Source organism: Hemibagrus wyckioides, linkage group LG21, assembly GCF_019097595.1.
Source record: "Hemibagrus wyckioides isolate EC202008001 linkage group LG21, SWU_Hwy_1.0, whole genome shotgun sequence".
NCBI classification, from domain to species: Eukaryota; Metazoa; Chordata; class Actinopteri; order Siluriformes; family Bagridae; genus Hemibagrus; species Hemibagrus wyckioides.
Genome location: NC_080730.1, coordinates 9,454,054 through 9,479,259, shown reverse-complemented (window position 1 = coordinate 9,479,259; position 25,206 = coordinate 9,454,054). Strand labels below are relative to the sequence as shown.

Sequence of the window (25,206 nt, the reverse complement as noted above, 5' to 3'; positions counted from 1 at the left end):
GTTTTGGCCTGACTCACAGTCTCCGATCTAATTCATCCCAAAGGTGTTCTATTAGGCCAGTCAATTTGCTCCACTCCACTTTTGGCAATATAGTGTACCACTAAGGAAAAGTGTGGAAAAGTTTATTTATTCACATGGGCATTGTTAAGCTGGGAAGTGAAATTATAATGCTACAGACACCATATCCAATTGTGTGCTTCAAAATTTAGCAACAGTTTGGGGGGATTTGGGTGTAGATCAGGTGTCTATAAACTTTTGGCCATTGAGTGTACGAGTTTGTAGAATGGATTCATGATATTGATCTCTTTTTCTTGAAACACCTGATCCATTTCAGAAAGCTTTCTGTGTTGCTTGTAAGGACAGCTTCACTGCCATTCAAGCTGAATGAATTGGAGGTAAACTATGCAGGATCTTCAGGAATGTTGCTGAAATGCATTCTCTCTGCATGAAAGCAGGCAGGGTGTAGAGAGCTCAGGTGCACCAGCTGCAGGATATCTTTTCCCTGTAACTCTAGCACAAAAACTTAGTGCTTTAACAGCTAATTCAGGTCATTTCTGTTGTGTTTCTGCTGCTGTAATTTCACTGGAGATCATTTATCAAAGCCAGGGATACAGACTAAAGGCATCGAAATGAAAAGAACCGGCGCGTACAGGTTTCTGTCCGTGTTTTCCTGTCTCATCGTGTGCGCTTTCTTGTTCATGTTTTGGTTTTTCGTGTTTTACTCCGTGATAAACGCGCCGTGACCAAAATAATTCCTACTGATGTTAAACATCTGGAGTGCTAAGCAGGACAGCTGGCTTGTTTTCTCTGGTCGCTAACCACTGTATTGAAAAGGTTTAGTGATGTTTGAGCGGATGTTTTTTTCTCTAAACGTGCTTTATACATTCTTTAAAAAAAAATTAATGTTAGTTAATTCGGCAGATTGGGCTAAATCTAGGACATTTTGCATTTCGCTAACTAGCCAAAGTTAGCGAACTAGCAACCAAGCTGGCTAAGTTGTACCACGTTCTGCGTAGATCTGTGTAAATCAAGCTAACTAAGCAGCAGACCTAGTTGCTATTAGATACTGACTTTAAAAATAAAAATAATAATTATTTACTACAGTCAACAGTCAGCTAGCTATTCTTCCAAACATTCAGCGTAATAGATTTAGCCACCGTGAGCTAGTCCTCCTTCGCCACCACACTGAGGCTGCGCAGGACGGTGGTCACGTGATTAAAACAAGGAAGTGAGAATCTGGTAAGTGTGATCTGTTTTCATTTTTATGCACAGTGGCCTCTTTATGGATTGTTGTTGTTTTTTTTATATAGTGATCGTAAAAAAAAGTGCTAGATTTTGTGATAATTGCGATATTCAGGAAGCGAATTATTAGCCAACTTGCATGCTGACAGCAGTCTCAGTAGTGTGTGCTGATGAGATGGAGGCAAAAGTGAGCCTCGATTCAATTACAGTGAGGGACACAAACACAGAGGCTTGAACAGCAAGCTCATTTCCCATCATAATGAAAGAAAAACTGCACAAAACGTAAATACTTGAACAGAGAGTTCTATTTAATGGGAAAATACAAGGGCTTTAATCAAATAAACTGTCCACAGAACACCTCCCTCTAGAGATTGAAAGTAAACCTTTAAAAGATGGACATTTCATGCAAATCCTCATTAATCCCCTGTTCTTGGCTCTTCAACAGTGTTTTTTTATCAAACAGAAGTGTGCTTAATGCTCAGATGGCAGCTGGATCAGTGGAAAAGGGCGCAGCTCTTCCCAAGTTGCAGTTTGCCCCTTTCTCTAGTGCCCTAGAGGCAGGATTCTGGCATCAGCTCACCCAGAAGAAACTCAATGACTATCGACTGGATGAAAGTCCAAGAAGCATCAAGGGTTATTATTACAATGGTAAGGACACTTGTTTTGCATTCTTGCGCCTACTTTCGTGAGTGGCACGGTGGGTAGTGTTGACATCTCACAGCTCCGTGGTCCTCGGTTCAATCCTGCTGTCAGTTTTATGTCAGTGTGGGGTGAATGTGCATGCTGTCTTTATGGCTATGTGAGTGTGCGTGTGTGAATGTGCATGGTGTCCTGTGATGGACAGGGTGTGTTCATGCTCCTGGGATGGGCTCCGGTCCACTGTGACCCTGATTAGGATAAAACCAGTGTTCTGAGAATCTGCCCTATTTACACTACCAGTCAAAAGTTTGGACACACCTTTTAATTCATTGTTTTTTGTTTAGGGATTTATTTTCTACATTCTAGAACAATACTGGAGATTTCAAAACTATGAAATAACACACATGGACCTAAGTAATCCGTATGTAATTACAACAAAAAAAGTCAGTTGTTATTTTAAGACACGAAGGTCAGGTGTTCTGGAACAGTTCTTGCAAGAACAGTATTGTCAAGTGCATTTGCAAAACCCATCAAGCACCATGATGAAACTGGCTCACATGAAGACCATCCCAGGAAAGCAAGACCAAAACTGACCTCTGCTGCAGAGGAGAAGTTCATTTAGAGTTACCAGCCTCAGAAATCACCAATTAACAGCACCTCAGATTAGAGGCGTTATGAAGGCTGTACAGAGCATCAGTAGCAGACATATCTCAATATCAACTGTTCAAAGGACATTATTGTGTATTTCGGCCGCCTTCAGCATTGTTTTACAATGTAGAAAGAAATAAACATCAGGAAAGACCATGGAATTAGAAGATGTGTCCAAACTTTTGACTGGTAGTGTATATAGCAGTCCTACCAAGTACTAAGGACTTTTGCATGCCCATAATTTCAAGCTACTTCATATACTGTCTCTGAAAATACTCTACTTGGCATAGCAAAAATAAATAAATAAATAATAGCACAAAATTCATGTGTTTAGTATCGTTGTCCTAGCAATTTCCTACCTGTGTTGAAAAGTTTAATAAGATAGGACAAATTCGTAGGACAACATTATCGAATAAATGAATGTATGAACGAATGGAACTGATTTCTGTAGTAGCTTCCTGTCACCTGGCATCATCGTCCACTTCGTAGTGCACACCACCGCTGCTGTGATGTTAGAACAACTAATCATATTTTGACTTAGTCTAATAATCTCTTGTTTAGTGTTTAGTTATTGTGGATAAGCCTCATTTTTTACCCTTGTATGGAGAAAGACTGCTATGGAAACGACTTGGGTTACATTTACGAATGAGTCTTTATAGAAGCACAAATAATTGATCGGGCGATCTGCATTCCTTTGTGCATGGTACGCTCCGAAACAAATGATTTTGTCATCTTCAATTAACGGACGATTCAGTGTAATTGTATAGCATTGCGTTATATGGAAATAAGCTGTCATGACTAAGTAATGTGTTTTCTTGGGAATAAGGTGACCCGTCTGGCCTGCCGACTCGTTTGACCTTGGAGTACAGCGCATTTGATGTGTAAGTTATTACTACTTGCTACATTTCCTTGCTTCTGCATGTGATTTGCACAGAGGACTATATCTACACAGGTTGCCAGTATTCCCTATAATAAAACGAAATATAGGATTGAGCTGCAATACATTTACAAAGATTTTGTATACTCAGAATGCACAGCAGAAGAAACCGTTCCAGTCTGCAGTATAAATTATAGTCCAAAAGTCTGTGTGTACGTCACCATAATTTCTCTGATTTTTAATGCAAAGTGGGTGGGACTGATCTTCGGTAAAGCTTTGCAAAAGCTCCTCCCTCACCAATCACATGGACGATGAGGTCTCATAGCTTTTATCAAAATGATCTGGCTCAATTCAGTTTAAATTTTATATATAGAGAGCTTTTATTAGATAGGAATTATAATTCATATGATGTCGGATCTAAATTCTTACTAATGTGTTTAGTTCTGCCTAAGCGGTGTTGCAGGATGTGAGTCTCGGACAGAAGGATGTCAAACCAGCTTCCTTATTAAAATATTTGGCCCACACACTTCTGATCAGTGGGTTCAGCTAGTTTTTTAGCAGTGGTTTAGCTAGTATTTTTTCTCTTTTTGTTCATTTAAATGTAAATATTAGATAGATCCCTCAAGTAAAAAAAAAAACATATTGTAAATTCCCTGGGCTTGTGTCTGTCAACTGCTCAGCTGTAGCCCCAGACTGAATTCTGCTTCAATTGCAAAAGCATCAGCTGAAAGAATAAATGACTTCTGGGAATCTCAGGATGATAAGAACCAGGCGTCTGGTTTATTTTGATCATGACACTAACTCTTTGCACTGGCAGTATGGGTCAAAAATGTTTGCAATACTAAGTGTTTTTCTGGAACGGCGTAAACAACACTTTTCTCCAGTGTAAAATGACTTCAGCGGCACTTGTTTTTCCCGAATGATGATTTGAGACTCTGGAGTGCTGTATTTAAATTCTTGGTACAAAATCATGTATGAAAAGGCCCTGCTATTCTTTCAGACAAATAAAAGTAAATTATTTTGGGTAGATCGACTAGTCGTGACATCATAATTATATATTGTGTCTGGCATTTTGGGGGAAAAAAAGAGCTACACATATCAACGTTATTACAGACGACTGCTTCCTCAAAGCCTCAGTAAGAGCCTCAGAAAAAGAAAAGAACAATTTTATTCACTCCTTTATTATTAGCCTACTGCATTTACTGGTTTTGTGATGTGTAAATGTTTTGGGTATTGGGTTTTATGATTTGTGAAACTAGAAAGTGGGGGAAAATGCAATGCCTGTGGAATAGATGTTTAACAAGCACATTTATATCCTGGTCAGGTGTCCACATACTTTTGGCCATAAATGATATAAGGAGTCTCAGTAATGTAAACCTCGACTGATCGGATTGAGTGGGTTTACTGCAATTTTATACACAGATTACTCTTTACAGATGAAGATGAAATCGGAAACCTGTTCATTTCATATTAATAGAATTAATTAAAGAAATATTAAATATGAAAGAAAAATCATACAAGCCAGCACGAATAAAGATAAGACTAGTCATTTAATTCTTACAAAAGAAATGCCATTGTAAACGGACTTGGCTCAGGCGAGTGAAGAAATTAAACATGTCTTTTTTCCCTCTGTATTATGCCAAGGCATTGTGCTTCCATCTCACTTAATTTACACCTAATTCTCCCTTTCTGTGAATTGTCTCATCTTTTCGGGTGCTGTGTTATGGTATTAAAAAATAATTTTGTTAGTTTAGACATGAGTCATAATATGGATGTAACTATACAATAACCGAGCACTTTATTTAGAGCACCTGTACATCTACATATTCATCTAATTATCTAATCAGCCAATCGTGTGACAGCAGCGCGGATACGGACCAGCAGCTTCGGGTAATGTTCGCATCAATCATCAGAACCATGGCGGGGGGCCGGGGGATCTCTGTGAATTTTGCCCATGGCATGATTGTTGGTGCCAGATGGGCTGGTTTTGTAATTCTATAACTTCTGATCTTTGGGATTTTCACACGCACAGAATTGTGCAATAAAGAACATCCAGTGATACAGTTCTGTGGACGGAAAAGCCTTCTTGATGAGAGAGACTGGTCCGAGCAGATTGAAAGGCTTTAGTAACACAGATATCCACTTGTACAATTGTGGTGAGCAGAAAAGCATCTCAGAAAGAACATGTCAAACCGTAATAAGGTACGACAGCTGAAGATAAGGTCGTGTCCTACTTCTGTCAGCCAAGAACAAAAAGCTGAGGCAGAAGTGGGCACAGGCTCACCATAACTGTTGAAGATGAATCTTGATCTCTGCTGGGTCAGGATTTGGCTCAAAACATCATGAATCCATTGACTCAACCTGCTTTGTGTCAACAGTTCAGGCTGGTGGAGGCGGTGTAATGGTGTAGGGAATGTTTTCTTGGCACACTTTAGGTCATTAATACCAATCAGTCATGGCTTGAATGCTACAGATTATTTGAGTATTGTTGCTGAGCATGTGCATCCCTTCATGGCGACTATTTAGCATCTTCTAATGGCTACTTCCAGCATGATGATGCATTATGTCACAAAGCAAAGGTCTTAAACCGGTTCAATAGCATAAAAGTGAAAAATTGTGCAATCATGTCAACACAGACCAGAATCTCAAAGAAATGTTTCCAACATCTTGCGGAAATCATGCCATGAGGCTGTTTTGACAGCAAAACTATTAGTATAGTGTTTCTAATAAAATGCACATTGAGTGTATGCATGTAAATGAATGAAAATGTTTACAAGTGACATTAAGATTAATAAACGGCGCTCAATGTGATCTACATACAGAGAGATATAAGAAAATGCCTTTCCTTCCTTGATAGAAGTGTTTTGCATTCATTTACTGACATTCAGTGATGAGGAACAGCCAGATTCAAACCCAATCATATGTGAGTTTACTTTAGTTTTTTATAGAATTTTGTTCACATGAATTTCAAGTATCCTTATTGAGTAACCCCTTTTAAAGCTATACCCAGTACAGTACTGTGCAAAAGTTTTAGGTGTTGTCTTAAATGGGTTTTTTTTTTCCATGGCTTCTACATCATTGAGCTAGTAAAGATATTACATGTTTATATGTTGGTAAAGAAAGTGACATTACATAATAGACCACTTTTCAGTCAATAATATTAATACATGGTCTCAGTGATTACCTGTTAACACATATGTGCTGTAACTTTCTTTAGTGTAGAATTCTGCAATATAAAAAATGTCAAATTTCATATTTTTATTAATCTAAGGGCATTTACATTCAAATCTGGTGAAAGAAAGGGAGTAGACACAATTGGATAAATGGCTGCTGGGGAGTTCGGTGGCCAGGTTTGTGTTATTCCCTCACTATATATGCGGTTTAAAGGTCAAGAGTTGTCTTTGAATTGTGAGTTGACTTTGACGTTGCTGGTAACTTTCAATATGAAGTCTCAATATAAAGAGCCATCAGTGCCAATGAAGCAATGAGGCTGAAAAATCAAAACAGTCTTATCAGAGAGAGCGCAGAAACAGGATGTGCGGTTAAATATGGGCAACTATTTGGTACGTTCTTAAAAAGAATGAAAGCATTAGTGACCAGTATCACGTGATGTTTATGGATTCTAGACTTCAGGCTATCGTTGGCTACAAAGGATTTGCAGTCCTGCATTAAAACGTGTCTTTAAAGGTTTTGCAATTGCTTTTGGTCCCCTGAAAAGTTCAACATCGTTCACTCAATTTGGATGTAAATACCCTCAAATTTAAGCTGTAAATCTGCACTTCACCACCACAAACTGTGCTAAACAACTGCAACAATAGTCACTTTGTCTGTGTCCAAATATTTCTGGCACTGACTGTACCTCCAAATGACTCATTATTCAGAAACGTGTAATACTAAGGTTGTGCATTGTATCTCCTTTGCACATCAGATCGCACAGATAATTCACCAGTCGTCAGACTCGTTACAGAGTAAATAGCTATTAGTCGTCAGACTCGTTACAGAGTAAATAGCTATGTGAAGTGCTTTCCCATGTTTCTTCTCATACAACACAAAGAATTTCAGCAGTTAGGCTGTTAAGTAATAATTACTACTTCCTTATCCTCTTTCTGCTCTTTGTTATTGCTGAATTTTGTGCTGTAACTATGTGGAACTAGTGCCAAAATGTACATCAAGGTGATCAATATGAAAATTAAATTCAAATTATGTATAAAACCATGTAAATACACATGGACATTGAAAGACATATGAGGTTATGTATTTTTCTATATATAATTTTCCTATATCACATTAATCGCCTAACCTTAACAGCATGCTCCGTGATATTATTATACACCAATCAGGCATAACCTTATGATCACCTGCATAATATTGTGCTGGTCCCCCTTTTGCTGCCAAAACAGCCCTGAACTGTCGAGTCATCTACTCCAGTAGATCACTGAAGGGGTTCTGTGGTAGGTGTTCACCAAGATGTTAGCAGCAGATCCTTTAAGTCCTGTAAGTTGCGAGGTGGGGCCTGCATGGATCGGACTTGTTCGTCCAGCACGTCCCACAGACGCTCGATTGGATTGAGATCTGGGGAATTTGGAGGCCATTTTGTGGCACGGTGCATTATCCTGCTGAAAGAGGCCACAGCCATCAGAGAATAACTTTTCCATGAAAGGGTGTACATGGTCTGCAACAATGCTTAGGTAGGTGGTATGTGTCTAAGTAACATCCGCGTGGATGGCAGAACCCAAGGATTCCCAGCAGAACATTGCCCAAAGCATGACACTGCCTCGGTTGGCTTGCGTTCTTCCCGTAGTGCATCCTGGTGCCTTGTGTTCCCCAGATAAGCAACGCTCACACACCCGGCCATCCACTTGATGTAAAAGAAAACGTGATTCATCAGACCAGGCCACCTTCTTCCATTGCTCCATGTTAGAGTTCTGATGCTCACAGTGTTATTCAATTCACCTGTCAGTGCTCATAATGTTATGGCTGATCAGTGTATTATCACAATATTGTATTATCACAACGATTGTGTGAATGTTCTCATTTGTCCGGTTTAAAGAATGATGGGATTGCTCTCTTCTTCAAATGAGCTGGAGTAGTTTCAGCTTGATGTCTGTTACATTCTCAGTGGCAAAGACTTTATTACAGTGTAATAATGTGTTTTTAATAAAGTGTTAATTATTATGTTTTGTGGGAAAAAAGTAACATAAGATATGCAGGTATCTCAAAAGGCACAGTCTCGTATTACTAGCGAGTGATTGAAATGCTAAAGGCAGCTTGATGAATTCTAATAATATACGGTGTGTCTAAACAGCATCCTGTGTTGGCTTGATTAGCTGAAATGAGTTTGCTCATTTGCAGTGATGGACCCACACCAGCTTACTGCTGTTCTGCTAAGGGAACTCTGTACAACACCAACACACTGGAAGCCTTTAAATCCATCGACAAGAAAGCTCTTCTGGATAAAGCAGCTAATGAGGTGGGGCCATTATTTGTTTTGACTTGTTTAAAGAGTCAGTTTGGCTAAAAATAGAAAAGACACATGGTTTGCTTCCTTAATTTGCGGCAACGAAACCAGTCCAGCCCTGATTAGCTAACAGCATGCCTTTATCATCACAGTCATTTCCAAGGGGATTTTTTTGGCTCAAATATATTTAAATATATATATATATATAATGTTACAGAAATTTTATTTGTGTAGTATTTTAAACAAAGGTGTACATTGGATTTAAACACTAACACTGAGTGAGTTAAGTAAAGTAAAATGGGTATGTTTTCCAATATTTTTTAATTAAATTAAATGAAAAATCGGCATATACTATATGTATGTCATAATTTCCCATTACTTATCTAGCTTTTGCTCTATCTGTCCACCCATCCATCTATCTGTCTAATTTGTCTATCCATCATCCACAAGCATTTATGAGCGAATGATTTATATCATTAAAACAGGCTGTAATAACATTCATCATTTATTGTGAGATTTTAACATGCCTCTGCAGAGCAGTCTTTTTTTGCCACTAAAACCTAAAGTCCGCTTGTAAACCACTGTGTACTGTTTTTTTGCAGTACTTATTACTGATCTATATGTTGAAACCTGTCATAATTTATCAGATTTGGACAGCCATCCAGTCAGGTGCTGCAGTGGAAGACCCTTCAGTCCTGAGCCAGTTCATCATCTTAACATTTGCGGTATACGTTCCTGTGTAAATATTTAAGGTATGTGGAAAATACAGAATATCCCACAAGTTTCTCATCACTGATCCACCTTATTCAGGATCTGAAGAAATACCAGTTTTATTACTGGTTCTGCTTCCCTGCTATCTGCTTCTTGGAAGGAATTCAGCTTGTGAAGGATCCGGTGTTGCTGCAACAGAAATTCTCCCCTCGGCAGGTAAGCTGTACAATCTGATTACGGTTCCTAATTTTTATTTGCTGTGGCTGAAAATGTCTGTTAAACATGCCACAAGGAAAGTTACAATCTTGTTTTTCAAGCGAAAAGCTTCAGGTTAAGATTGTTTGTGTAAAATGGAATGGAAAGAAAAGATAAGCAGTCAGTTCAGTGTGGTTTGTACTGAGGATGAAAACCCCCCCCCCCACACACACACACACACTCTATATGAATTAATTGTCAGGGACACACCAAAACACATTGCATGTGTCCCAGAACACGTCTGAATCATCTTATCTAAAGCTGCACTTGACCCCATTCACACCTGCCTGTCCTGTACATGTTGTCTTCTACTTGCACTCCAGATGGATACCAAGCCTGAGAGATGCATGAGAGAGTGGAGAATGTGTAATTGAGGTAACAAGGTCCAGAACGTTCAAGTTGAGGCTTTTGACATTAAAGCAATTACAGTGGATATAAAAAGTCTACACATCCCTGCTAATTAAACCGGGGGTGCAAATCATGTCAGATCTTTTCCCACATTTAATGTGATATGGCAGGCAACAAAATTCAAGTGAAAAACAAATAGAAATGTTTTAAGGGGGGAAAAAAGTTAACAATGCATAATCGTGAACATCCCTTAACTAAAACTTTCTTAAAAAACTCGTTCTTTTTAGGTAAGAATCTTCAACTTAGCAGTCTTCCTTTGTCAGTTGCATTCCACACTTCCTTGCGAAAAACATCCCGATCTATCAAATAGCGAGGGAATCTCCTGTGTACAGCCCTCTCCGAGTCATTCCACAGGTTTTAGATAGGATTTAGATCTGGGAGTTTACTGGGCCATTCTTTCGTTGACTTGGATTTGTGCTTTGGGGTTGTTATTGTGCAGGTAGGTGAAAATGTACTTCATCTTCAGCTGTCAAACTGTAGATTTTGTGCCAGAATAGACTGGTGTTTGGAGCGGATTATGATTCACTGTATTCTGACTAGAGCCCCAGTCCCAGATAAAGAGAAGCAGCCCCAATGTGTTGTGCTTCCACCATCATGCTTCACTGTTGCATTGGCGTTCTTTGGGTAATTATGCCCAAAAGGTTCCACCTCATCAGGTTGTAACACATTTTACCACATGTATTGGGGTAAGTGTATGTGGGGTTTGGAAAAATTCCAACTTCTAATGGTATTCCTGCCCCAAACCAGACTACCCCATAGCCCAAACATCCACAGCAGGTGTCCCCCAACTTTTGGCCATATAGTGTGTATTTGATATAACGTAAATCCTATCAGTGTGCACGTCTTTTGGATATTTAATCAACCGATCAGAGCTAAATTGTAAATAATCCATGAATAAATTTATTCACTTCTCTTGAGTTTTTGATTGGTGTTAGTGAGTATTTTCGGGGTCTGGTTATGAAGTGACATTGGGCTGATTTGAAGTGGTCAGTGGAGACACATTTAAGACTCATCTTAATACCATTTATGAATGGCTAGATGTTATATTCACTGTGCATTTCCTCACATTATTTATATTTACATGATGATTAATAGGATTTCTGCATAATTTAAGTTAAATCCCAGTATTTTAGTTTCACTCAAATTCATGGACATAGGACTGAATGAGAAGAACCCAGTCAAAATGTCTGCCTCATATAAATAAATATTCTCTCTCATGCCTTTTATTTTAATAATATCAATAATGTTAAAAGTACAGTGACTTGAAATCAGTGGCAGAGCTGCATAATTCTTGACGAGCAGCAGAGAAGGAAGCACAAATCCGAAATATATGGAGCAAAAACAGGAAAAAAAAAACCCCAGTATCACAAAACCAGGAAACATGACCAGGAAAGCATGCACAGTGTACAAAGGCTCTGGACATCCGTGACATAAACACAGGATGATCTTTTGCAATGAGTGTGTGAAGGTGTTTAAATTGTGAGTGTGTGCAGGTGATTGTGAGCATAACAATGAGTGGAACAGTGAGCCTATAGCCCATGTTGATCATGTTTGAAGCCTGTGGTGTTTTCTGGGAAATTGAGGACGATGCTGAGTCTGATGCTGACCTGACAGTAGTGTATGGGTACAATCCAAAATTAGGTAATATACACAGATAGAAACAAAACTGCTAGACTCGATCAATGTTTTCAGCTGAAGGTAAAGTGAGCAAGTTCGTTGTTAGGTCAGTTATTAAATAATGCAACTGAAAGGGTGCCACTCTTCATCATTGGAAATATTCAGACTCTTGACAAATATGTTACTCTGACCTAAACACATGTTTTTGGACTGTGGGAGGAAACCGAAGGAAACCCACGCAGACACGGGGAGAGCATGCAAACTCCACACAGAAAGGCCCCTGCCTGTTCAAACCCAGGACCTTCTTACTGTGAGGCAACAGTGCTAACCACTAAGCCACCGAGCTGCCCTGGGAATAACTTGAATCTGACAAAAGCAATAATAAATAAACATTTACTGAAAATTGGCGAATGAAAATCAGACATTGTTTTTGAATTGTGGTTCAACAGAAGCATTTAAAAAAACAAACCAATGAAACTGGCCTGAATAAAAATGATGGTACTCTTAGCTTAATATTTTGTTGCACAACCTTTTGAGGCAATCAAGCAATTTCTGTAACTCTCAATGGGACTTCTGTACCTGTCCACAGGTATTTTGGCCCGGTCCTTGTGAGCAAACTGTTGCTGCTGTCTCAGGGTGCCTTCTCCAGACTGCATGTTTCAGCTCTTTCCACAGATGTTCAACAGGATTTAGATCAGGGCTCATAGAAGGCCACTTCAGTACAGTCCAATGTTTTGTTTTCTTGGGCGTTTTTAGCTGTGTGTTTTGGGTCATTATCCTGTTGGAGGACCCACCACCTGTAACTGAGACCAAGCTTTCTTGACACATTTTGCTCCAGAGTGCCTTGATCGTTTTGAGAAGTTTAGGTTTACAAAGCTTTTAGCCATTGTATGTTTTCTTTGACCTGTTATTTTATTTCCATTTAATACATTCCACCGACTCTCTTTGTTTTTCCTTTTTCAGGTGTCAGCTTTTCAAGCAGCCTACGATGAGCTATGTTCATCAGTTGGAGCCACAGCTGTGCCACATTTTCTCGTGAAGTACTCTGAGGAGAATGTTGAAGTGGCTCTGCTGAAAGACTGGGGTTCATTCTTCACGGATCTAAAGAAGGTACAATCGAGATTGAAGACGTGGCCTGTGCAGGTGTCGCACTGAAAACCACTGAATACCCACAATTACTTAAAGTGCACTCTGGGAACAGATTGACTGAAATAGATGCTCTTGACCAGTCTTTTGTTGAAAGCTCATTTCAGAAAGAGGGATAAACAACTGCTTGGATGAACAAATGTTTTAGATTCATTTAGCGTGTAATTGGACACTGTTCTGGACACTCTGTGTCATGAGATGCTGTACGGTTATCTGTCATATGTTAAGGTTGGATTGTCAGTGTTGTATACCAGTACTCAGTAGTACTGTACAAGTGCATAGTGAGGGTGCTGTATTTGTACACCGCAAGGCTGTGTGTGATTTATTGTGCTTTTATTATTGATTGGTTACACTTTTAAAACATTTGTAAAGGGCTGGTTAATATAAATGGGCTGATAGGGCTAACCGTCTCTCTTTCATGGAAATAATCTTATTAAATCTTAAATTAGAGACTTGTTTTACAATTTTACACCACAGCTCAGTTGAATCTTGAACCTGACTGGTCAGAATGTTTGCATTCTTTTTGTAGTTGTGTTTCATGAACGATATACAGAGATCAGGCATAACATTATGACCACCTGCCTAATATTGTGTCGGTCGACCTTTTGCTGCAACAAACTATGATGCACTGTGTATTCTGACACCTTTCCATCATGGGCCAGCCTTTGCTCCCCACTTGCATCAGTGAGCCTTGGCCGCCCATGACCCTGTCGCCGGTTCACCACTGTTCCTTCCTTGGACCACTTTTGATAGATACTGACCACTGCAGACTGGGAACACCCCACAAGAGCTGCAGTTTTGGAGATGCTCTGATCCAGTCATCTAGTCATCACAATTAGGCCCTTCGTCAAATTCGCTCAAATCCTTACACTTGTCCATTTTTCCTGCTTCTAACACATCAACTTTGAGGACAAAATGTTCGCTTGCTGCCTAATATATCCCACCCACTAACAGGTGCCATGATGAGGAGATAATCAGTGTTAATCACTTCACCTGTCAGTGCTCATAATCTTATGCCTGATCGGTGTATTGATGCTCTTTCTAATATATTAGTATTTCTATATTAACAGACAGGCTGCATTTTTTTCAGATAGATAGATAAATTGTTAAAATATGCAACATGTCATTCATTAACCCATTTTTCCAGTACGCTTCTGCCAATCAGTATGAAGAAATGAACTATTTTATTGCTGCAAGTCTGATATAAAATGAGTCAGGACACTGTTGGGTTTCAGTGTGGGATGCTTCACCTCTGTTGGGATAGCCTTACACAGAACTTTAGGTGTTGAAAATAATGCCTTTAAAATGTTAGATGCTTATAAAGAAACTCTTGAGAGCAGAAATGGGTTTGATATCACCACTGACACTGAATATGTAAACATTGTGAAACAGTGGGGGGGTGGGGGCAATTTTGGGTTTTTTGGAACTTTTCTATGAATATATTGCCCCCTGGGAGTCTAGATGAAAAACAGAAGTGCTTAAGGCTAACTACAAATTCTTGTATCAGACTCACAGCCTTAAGTGTCTACTTCCATATGAGCCAATAACGACCAAAAATTGTGTTTGTTGTAATCAGAACGTCATTGAGCAGTGTACATTGTTAATCTTTAAATATTTATGGCCTGCACCTTCAGCTTGAACACATTTTGACACTTTAGCTGAACTAGTTTGCAAACACCGTGAGGTTTATTGTCGCGAAATCTGCTTGTAACTTGTGTTTCCCGACATGTTTTGAAGGTTACCGTGGGTGTCTATGACCCGTGCACACTGCCTCAACATCCTGGCTGGCCTCTTCGTAATTTTCTGATCCTCCTCGCCAGTAAATGGTAAATTCACACCATAACACTTCACAGCATGTCATAACACATCCCACTGGTAGTATGGTTTATATCAACAAATCTTCACTACATTCCAGAGCGCTGTGTAATAACTCGCTAAGTAGAAGAACACATTGCACATTAATCAATAAGGGCTTAATTGAGCATTTTGTTGTTTTTTAACATATAAGATATTGAACCTGAGGGTGCTTACAGGTCCAGTCAAAGCACGTGGCATAAATATATTCAATTCACTAACATTATAGTAATCCATCCGTTCTGCTCTGGATTTTAATGATGCTTCTGTAACCGTGTGTGTTTCTGTGTGTTATAGGGGTTCACAGCTGGACGTGGTTGAAATCATCTGCTTCAGAGACAGGACACTTCAAGGCTGTCGCTCAGTGCAGCACAGCCTCGTACTTGAGGTCCAGCTGCCCAGTCTGCTCCAGTGTGCTGGTGATTTTTTTTCTTCCTCTTTCCACACCCCAGATGCAATGCTTAAACAGGTTTCTGAACTACCTTGACAGACAGGTTAAGCCTTTGTTGGGTGCCGTGAGCCATGAAGGTAACCTCTGGAGAATTTCCTAGTGTTGGAAAAAAAAAAAAATCCAAACCCTACCGAAGCCAAAGACTGCCTTTATCCTGTAAGGCTTTTTAAAGAGCTAATCCTCAATCTGTCCCTGCTATAAAAGTCTTGGCCACATATAAAGAAAAGTGCCATATATCAGATAATTTATAAGTCTTGCTGACTGAATTCTGATTGTTTGATTGATTGTAGAGCTTATCCACAGATCCCTACAATCATCTCAGGCTAATATTGTGACAAAGGAAAACATCTAACATGTGATATGGTGAAGTTTTCAGTAAGGAGAAGTTTATTTCAGATTTTCAGAGGAGTGCTTTGTAATGGTTCAACTGAATATAATTATGACATGTTCTTTATTAAATAAAGAACCCTGTCATCTTGGGCAATTTGCTTTGGTGTAAACTGGAATTAACGTCCCAGTTCTCCTACTATCCATCCTAAATAGTATATCAGATTAGAATTAGTGTGTGTCAAACTTTGTTGGTTGTTGCAAACTTGGCAGCTTATCAGTGCTGGGGTTTGAACCCTGATCTTCTGATCAACATGCCAGTGCCTTAACCACTTGCAAAGTAGTTTTGAGATGGTTTTCTTCTATGCATTCGAGAGTTGGAAATGATACATGGACAAATAAATCAAGGGAATGGAAAATTAAACTCTATAGTATTATATAGGAAGTAATAAGTAAAGAAAACATGGAATGCAGCAAAGAGTTTGTTTACAACTGTAAACAGTATCTGTAACTAAGCAACATTTTCCATTACATGACCTGTTAGTATGTCTCATGCTCTTTTGCTCACACTCATAAGCATTTTTTTACTTTATTGATCCCATGAGGGAAACACACACACACACACACACACACACATATATATATATATATATATATATATATATATATACACATAATATATAATATGTGTGTGTGTGTGGAGAGAGAGAGAGAGAAGCCTGAGTAAAAAAAAAGAAAAACCTTAAATATAGAAGTTAAATTAAAATACATTAAGTTAAATTAAAGTTAGCAATGCAGATATGAAACACAGTTGTGGATTTAACCATACAACATATTTACATCAATATTTACAGTACAGTACACATGTGCAAACCGGCAGTATATAATAAATATGAAGAACCTTTTGAGTCTACAAAAAAAGTGTTAATAATTGTAATAGTGCAGTGAGCGAGTGTTATCACCTGTCACACACAGGTGAACTATTGTACAATGTTATTGCGAATGGTCTGATTGATCTTCTGTAACATTCTCTGCCAACAAATCTGAATGAATCTCTTGGAGAATGAGCTCCGCTGACTCTGTAGTATGTAGTAGAGTGGGTGACAGGGATTGTCCGTGATGGAGAACAGTTTGTTCAGTGACCTCCTGTTCCTCACTGACTCAAACGTCTCCAGTTTGTGTCCAATGATAGATCCAGCCTTGTGAATTAGCTTGTTAATCCTGCTGGCATCCGTGGTACTGATGCTGTCCTCCCAGCAGACCACAACAAAGTCAATGACTCAGTATATCAATGCATTGCACAGAGACAAGACATATACCTAAAATGGCAATAGTGACCTTTAGAAATATTGCAACATTCTTAAAATTGACAGAAAACATGAGATAAGATAAGATGAGAAAAGATGGTCCTTCATTTGTCCTATATAGGAATAGCAGCTAAAGAAAAAGATCAAGGTATAGAAATATAAACTCACAATACTGATAGGATTTCAAGGATTTTAGAAGGGGTTGAGTGTTTTTTAGCTGCCCTTGAGGTGACCAGAGTGTAGGTGGTAGTGGAGGCATGAGTGATAGAGTGGATGGAGTGTCTGGATTTACAGTTTATTCGGGATCCTATTGGCTTGAGGCTATAGGCTTTGCTTTTTACATGTTGGACAGAAGCAGCAGGCTGAAAATGCCACTTTGTGAGGTTGGAAGGAAAGAACTCGAGTGTCCTGCACAGATCCCACCACTGAACACCATGGAGATGAAATGCATACCAGGTCGCTCAACATCAGTGCCTGACCTCAGTAATGCTCTTGTGGCTAATTGAACACAAATCCCCACAGCCACACTCCAAAATGGAGGTTATTATAGTAGAAGCTAAATCTGGAACGGGATGTTCAACCAGCATACATGGGTGTCCACAAACTTTTGTGCATATACCGTATTTCCATCATTAACTCCAGTGAATAATAAAAATATTATGCACCAAACATGTCTTGGTTACTCTACTGCATTTAGGGTATAAGGTGTATTGTGCGAATTTACATTTTCCACTGGAAAATTCCTTTAAATTTGAAAGTAGCTTGATTGTTAAATAGATTTATTAATGAAGACAGCCTGCAATTACTACATTATTAAAGTATTTTGTCTTTTAAAGCTTGTCCAAAAAGTGTGGGCTGGGAGAAGAACCCCAAAGGAGCAATGGGGCCTAGAAGTGTCAATCTCAGTGAATGCATGGATCCCAAAAGGTACTGTAGAATAAAATTTTTATTTATATATTTAAGTATTTTAGCCCACAATTATATTGTCATTACTGGCTTGGAGTTAGATTTGGATTGGATTGGTTTTGCAGGTGGAATTAATCTCATTAACATCAAACTATGTCTGGGATTTTAATCCCAGTCTGAATGTCACGTGAGTCACTTTCTTAACCTGTGTATGCATCTGGAAAGATTAATATGTATTTTACCTTCTATAAATAAGGAGTATAAAAAACCCCCACAGAATATACACTGATCAGGCATAACATTATGACCACCCACCTAATATTGTATTGGTCCCCATTTTGCTTCCAAAACAGCCCTGACCCTTCGAGGCATGGACTCCACTCCACTACATCCCTGAAGGTGTGCTGTGGTATCTGGCACTAAGATGTTAGCAGCAGATCCTGTCCTGTAGGTTGCAAGGTGGGGCCCATGGAGGCAACTTAAAGGACTTAAAGGATACTTCCAAGAGCAGCAGGTGCTCTGATCCATTTGTCTAGTCATCACAATTTGGCCCATTTGCTCAATTCTTAAGCTTGCCCATTTTTCCTGCTTCTAACACATCAACTTTGAGGACAAAATGTTCACTTGTTGCCTAATATATCCCACCCACTAACAGGTGCCATGATGAGGAGATCATCAGTGTTATTCACTTCACCTCTCACTGCTCATAATGGTACACCTGCTCGGTGTATTTTCTGTTTGAACGTCAGTAAAGGTTCCTTTACCTGTGGGTAAAGAGGTATTTATAAATCTTTTTTAGGATAATGACATTCCAGGAAGTGCTGTTATTGTATTATTGAGTTCTTAGCACTTCTAGGAGCAGCCTATGCATATCATGTGACCTTATATTGCTTAATGTGCAGCCTAGTCCTAAAAACACTTTCTTATATTGAAATTCAAACCAGTCAGTTTGTATTAAAATGAGATTTGTGTAGTTATACCCAAGAAATTTTACACCCCCATCTTTGTTAATTCTACAGAGATCAATTATCATTTGTGATATTATATCGATTATAATATATCCTTTAAGTCAGTCAGGTAAAGCCACTGTCAGCTTCTGAACACAGTGTGCAGTATGGGGAACAGCATTGATTGTACCTGCTTCACAACCATGTTTAATTGTCAAATTGGCTTCCACATGATTAACCGAACCCATGTATTTTTCATGGTTCATTAGATTCTGTTCATGGTTTCCCCCTCCTCAGATCACTGCCTTTAGATTCTTACTACTTCTGACCAGGAGCACCTCACAAGCCTTGCAATTCTGGAGATACTCCAACTCATGCCCATAAAGATTTGGTGTCTGGCAAAGTCACTCGGGTCTTAACACCTGCTCAGTTGACTGTATGCTCACCATCTATTCCAGACTGCACTTTTGTTAAAAATAATTAATATTATTTCTTTCACCTGCGATCCAGAATGTGGTTCACTGGAGCATGTCCAGAAAATCTGTTCCAGATAGTAGAGTTAAGTTAAATGAAGTTATGTTGCCTTTGTTTGTCACATATACATTACTGCACAGTGAAATTCTTTCTTCGCATATCCCATTGTTGGGGGTTGGGGTGAGAGTGCAGGGTCAGCCATATGATACAGTGCCCCTAGAGCAGTTGGGGTTAAGGGCTTTGGCAGTGTTGGGGCTTGAACCCTAATCTTCCGGTCAACGACCCACTTGAGCTACCACCGCCCCAGTTAGGATGTGTAGAGAAAACACTGTGTGTGTGTGTGTGTGTCAGACTTGCAGAATCATCAGTCGATCTTAATCTGAAGTTGATGCGCTGGCGGCTTGTCCCCTCCCTGGATTTGGATAAAGTTGTGTCCACCAAGTGTCTCCTGCTTGGAGCTGGTACGCTGGGCTGCAATGTGGCGAGGACGCTTATGGTAAGAGATGTGCATTGTATTCTTGTCCTTCAAATGGATGAGAAAAAAAGAATAAATATTTATTGACATAAAGAGCAACATTTTAATATTTATTGTTTATGCTGGACTTTCTTTATAGACTCACTTTAACAGTATACAGTCAGCTCTAGAACTGTTTGCACCCTTCGCAAATATTATTTTGACAGTTACTGGCACTCCTGCATTTAGTACCTAGTGTAACCTCCCTTTGCCAACATACCAGCACTCCTCAACACAGAATCTCTGCCGATCTTCCATGGTCCAAAGTTCTGTCTTGTAGACAAACTGAACAGGTCTTCATTGAGGTTTAGGTCAGTGGACTAAAATGTCAGAAGCTGTGGTCATTTTTTATTAATAGAACCTAGTTCTGGTAATAGTATAGTAGTATTTCGAGCTCCACAGTTTCTTAAGCACTCAGTTTAAAAAAAAAACTTAAATTAAAATAGAAGCATGCTGAAAAGCATTCATATTTTTTAACTTCATTTAAAGATGTATGCAAATCAGCATATTAACCACGAATATTTAACATTTCATAATATTTTTTTACCCATCTGTTACCAATACAAGGTGCTAGTAATTCTGGAGCTGGCCACCTGTTGTTTAGACATCAACAGAAGACTCAAGTGGATTTTGCTGTTAACACAGAAACTCTTAAAGCTAGGTCTGAACTATCAGAGGCATTAACATCCACAGATCAGGCATAACATTATGAGCACCGACACAAGAAGTGAATATCACTGATAATCTCCTCATCATGGCACCTGTTAGTGGGTGGGATATATTAGGCAGCAAGTGAACATTTGGTCCTCAAACCTGAAGTTTTAGAAGCAGGAAAAATGGGCAAGCGTAAGGATTTGAGCGAGTTTGATGAAGGGCCAAATTGTGATGGCTAGACGACTGGATCAGAGCATCTCCAAAACTGCAGCTCTTGTGAGGTGTTCCCGGTCTGCAGTGATCAGTATCTATCAAAAGTATCCTTTATGTTCTGTAAGTATCTTGGTGCTAGATACCACAGCACACTTTCAGGGATCTAGTGGAGTCCATGCCTCGACTGGTCAGGGCTGTTTTGGCAGCAAAAGGGGAAACCAAGGCAATTTTAGGCAGGTGGTCATAATGTTATGCTTGATAGGTGTATAAAGTGCCACCATATTATTCAATTTGATTCACATGATCTGAACAAGCGAATCAGAATAACTGATTCAGTATTCAGTTATAGTTAACCATAACGTGTAAAATTATTGATTGAAATCCCATCAGCACTTTTCCATTGACCTGGGTTATTTTTGAGTGAATCTGCATAATCACAGCAGGAGAGATAGTACACACTGGGCTTGAAGCAGTGTTTAATGCTTCCACACAGAATTACTACCTGACGATATACTTTCTCTTACAATAGTACAAATAATACATTGCCAGCCTAAATAGATGTCTGTTTTCTGCATATTTTATTCAGTGCTTTTTATACGACATATGGCATAATGTTGGCAATACCTCAGTTCAGTTCCTACACAAAAGCATATCCTTTTATATGCATCTTGGTGAAGCAGTATATGTTTCCATTCAGCTAGATATGTTCTGTCGTCTTTTCTTGTCTCTAGGGCTGGGGAGTGAGACACATCACATTTGTGGACAATGCAAAGATCTCCTACTCGAACCCAGTGCGTCAGGCTCTCTATGAGTTTGAGGACTGCTTGAATGGAGGGAAAACTAAAGCCTTGGCTGCAGCAGACAGATTGAAGAAGATCTTCCCGGGTGTGGTGAGGCAATTTAAATGCTTATTTTCTGTCCAGTGTTTCAATGCACATTTCAAATGTACCCTGATGCCTTGTTTGCCCAGGCTTTACCTCACTGACTGCCTTCAGCCAACTACTTCCTCTTAGTTAATTCAATTCAGGTTTATTTCTATGGACATTGCCGTAAGCAGCTTTATATACATATAGATTAATATAAAATGAAATCTATGAAGTCCAGGATTTAAATATTACATTTATAAATGTATTGATGTATCCCTGATTGTCAGACTCTGGAAAGCTAGTGCAAGTGTAGGTCAGTTTATTAGGTATACCTCCAGCAGCATATAGAAAAATGCATGGAATAGATAACTGGACAGAACAGGCACATGTCGGTCAGTTGGTTAAAATGGACAATATTTGCTTAAAAAGTTGTAGTCAAAAAAGCAAAAAAACACATAGTCAAAAAGTTAAATAAGCAAACTAATTGCAGGGCAAAATGCAAAACATGCAGGTTATAAGGACACATACAGGAAACAAGCATGACATAATGGGCAGAGACAGGACATGAATGAAAACAAATGGACATGGCTACAAAAACAAAGAACAATGCAGAACAGAAGCAGAAGTGTAATAGAGTGCGAAGAAGAGATTTGTGACACTAATGAGCAAGCCAGAGGTGGTAATGGCAAGAAAAATCTCCAAGGGATGATATTATGCTCTCCAGAATTATAATTTGTAAAAGTGAATATATAAAAAGAATAAGACATGACATTCTGAGCAGAAACTTATAGAAGTAATATTTTGTGATGCCTCCTTTGGACTGAATAAGGGCATAGTCTATTTTTGTAATGTGTAATAGGCTAGTTAGACTTACAGAGGGATCTGTGCAGAACATTTAGCACACCTAAATACATTCTTAGGTGTGTGCATGTGGGTTTTCTCGTTCAACTTCAAACCATGACACGTTCAAATCCACACACTGAGATGATCATTGATTTGGAAGTGTGTTTGGTTCTTCATCTTGTTGAAATCTCTAACTGTCTATGGCCAATCTGAGCCTCCTGGCAGAGGCTGATCACACCTGGTACTTACATGATAGCAGAATTCATGATATCATCAGTGTTCACAAGAACCCCTGAACCACAGACTGCAAAACATCCCCAAAGCATCACTTAAAGCTTTTCCTTGTATACAGTCACTGTTTTATGGTTAAACACATTGATGTTGTTGACCAAGAGGTCTGATTTTTTTTTTGAGTTAGCCACAACACTTGACTTCTTCCTCGGAACACTTCCAAACAGCATGGTTTAAAGATAAAGGAACTTTAAGACACCTTATAACCCATAAATCTACCAAGGTTAAGTCTACTTAAAACTTTTCCACCAACTTACAATAAGTTCTCCTGCATTTTAGAAAAATCCTTTCATAAGCATCGTCATTACGCATTTTTTTTCCCCCAGTCCATCCTGCAATCACACTCAGTCATAACTGTGTTCTCAGTTGTACCGCATAAATTAGATCCTGTGTAATTTTGTTGCCAAGCAACAAGGCCATTTCCTGTGTGTCAGCAGCATACTTGTGTCCCTATGCATAATCGATGCAATGGTGAAGAAACACTTGACTCATAGGACTCGCGATTCCGAGCCAGTCTTTGTGTAGGAATGTTGTTTACGTCTCGGAGAGTTTTTATTTTCTCTTCCAACAATTCCGTCGTCGAATTTGTCCGCCTCTCTACGCTTGACTCCATCTGTTCATCCACCGTTTCATCAACCTCCTCGTCTGAAGCCTCAGAATTATTCATTTTCAACAGCCTTTTCGAGATGTCTTTTCGGAAGCCAAGAAAGTTGCTCTCAAGGAGTGGGGAAAAAATAAAATGTGTACTGTATACACAAAGGGCCAAAGAAAACTAAAAAAAGTTAAGTTGCTTTGAAGAATAATTTCTGCGGGTTGTATATGTAGTACTGCCTCTATAATAGGGCTTCAAAGCCTGGAACCTTTGCTGCAGTGTAAATCTTTTAGTCAGGCCTAGACCACACATGCATTTAAATGCATCCAAAATGATGACATACTTAATGCCTTACCATTTGGATGCTAGATCAGTTTCTGTTAGCGTGGCTGAGATCTTCAATGTGATGTTAGTTTTAAATGTTACTGTTTTGTGTTGCAACTAATTCACTATCCAAACATATACATCCATCTATTTAGAAGAAGCCTTTATTATCGCAACACATACATTACAGCACAGAAAAATTCTTTTCTTCACATATCCCAGCTGAGGAAGTTGGGGTCAGAGCGCAATGGGGGACGAGAATAAAGCAGACGGTTAAAGGCCTTGCTCAATTGCCCAACAGATTGAACCCCGACCTTCCGATCAACAACCTTAACCTTAACCACTTGATCTACCACTGTATTTATTCTATACAGAGTCACTTGGAACCTGGAGTCTATTCCACGGGACTCTGGGAACAAGGCAGGGGCCAGTCTATTGCAGGGCACACCCATTCACACACTATTGACAGTTTAGACATGCCAATCAGTGTACAACATATGTCTTTGGACTAGGAGAGGAAACTTATTACCTAAATTAAAAACCTCCAAAGCAGGGAGAACATGCCATACACACAGGGCAGAGGCAGGAACTCTGGAGGACTGAGGCAAACCCTAAAATTAAAACCACACTAAACTTTGAAAGTGTATTTAATATTGAAATACATTCAGGGAAACATCTAGTTGAACAGGTGACAGACAAGTTCATGTAAATGCAGGCCATGAAACAGTGAGTATTAGGCGGTTAGATCATTCAGTGACTTGATTCAAGTCAATTCATCATACTGGGTTCTCTATGTTAATCCGATTCTCTTTATAGAATATTTTGAACGAAATTTAGGTTGTCTGAAGAGATTCCGTTTTTTATTTCTGCATCGTAAACAGTGCAAGATCAGTGAGCAGATCTATGAACAGTAGGTTAAACATGGGGGCTGTAAACCTGCATCACATCTTCTCCATGTTTTAATATTAAATAAATGTCTGACATGGGCCCTTTCAGAATGATCAAGTGAAACATAATGAGCTCTGTAACGGAAAGTGGGGAAAAATGCCAGAATTCCAGGAGCTTTGTTGTTGTTTAAAAGCTAAAGAGCTCTTTTTAATCCACATAATGTGTAATCATGCTGTACAACATATACTAATCAGGTCTTCATAGTCCTGTGCTATCAGACTCCACAAGTGCAGATCTCACAGGCTGTCTATGAAAGAATGCGAACATGCGAGCCGCATGCTCTCTTTATATCTTAACACTATGGATGGAGCAGCTTGGGTCCTCTGGTGTTCAAACAGAGCAGCTGCAGTACATGCATAATTAATAGAATGCTGATTTCAATGATGTAATTCACACATTTCCACAACGAACAGTGTCCCATTATTGTACAGCGATGGGTAATGTCTCGATGTGTCATTATACCTCTGCTGGAAAGGGGAACAGGGCATGTAGGATAATGGGGGTTTAGAACTCGCATACTGACGGAATCAGGATTTCTTGTTGAGGTAAATGTTATCCAGTGACATTATTTGGAAACTGCAATTTCAAGCAATATATTATTTACTAAAGGAGCAATTCTAATTGGTTTTTAAACGGTAATGATGAGTTACAATAAAAAAGAAATGATGGCAATCCCTGTCAAACTTTCCACTTG

At 39.1% G+C, this 25,206-nt stretch overlaps 1 protein-coding gene across 2 annotated transcripts in view; it reads left to right on the top strand.

Moving 5' to 3' along the window:
* Positions 1-433: 433 nt before the first annotated feature.
* Positions 434-25,206, top strand: part of atg7 (ATG7 autophagy related 7 homolog (S. cerevisiae)) — a 103,139-nt gene continuing 78,366 nt past the window's right edge. The window contains exons 1-12 of one of the 2 annotated variants that reach the window (XM_058374055.1): positions 434-1,239; positions 1,706-1,890; positions 3,356-3,410; positions 8,759-8,876; positions 9,512-9,589; positions 9,675-9,791; positions 12,819-12,965; positions 14,739-14,827; positions 15,153-15,274; positions 17,777-17,867; positions 19,619-19,763; positions 21,380-21,538. In XM_058374055.1, the coding sequence (XP_058230038.1) occupies positions 1,725-1,890; positions 3,356-3,410; positions 8,759-8,876; positions 9,512-9,589; positions 9,675-9,791; positions 12,819-12,965; positions 14,739-14,827; positions 15,153-15,274; positions 17,777-17,867; positions 19,619-19,763; positions 21,380-21,538 (1,287 nt within the window). In that variant the 5' untranslated portion in view covers positions 434-1,239; positions 1,706-1,724. Of the gene's footprint in view, positions 1,240-1,687; positions 1,891-3,355; positions 3,411-8,758; positions 8,877-9,511; positions 9,590-9,674; positions 9,792-12,818; positions 12,966-14,738; positions 14,828-15,152; positions 15,275-17,776; positions 17,868-19,618; positions 19,764-21,379; positions 21,539-25,206 lie in introns of both variants that reach the window. The other variant, XM_058374054.1, reaches the window with a different exon arrangement.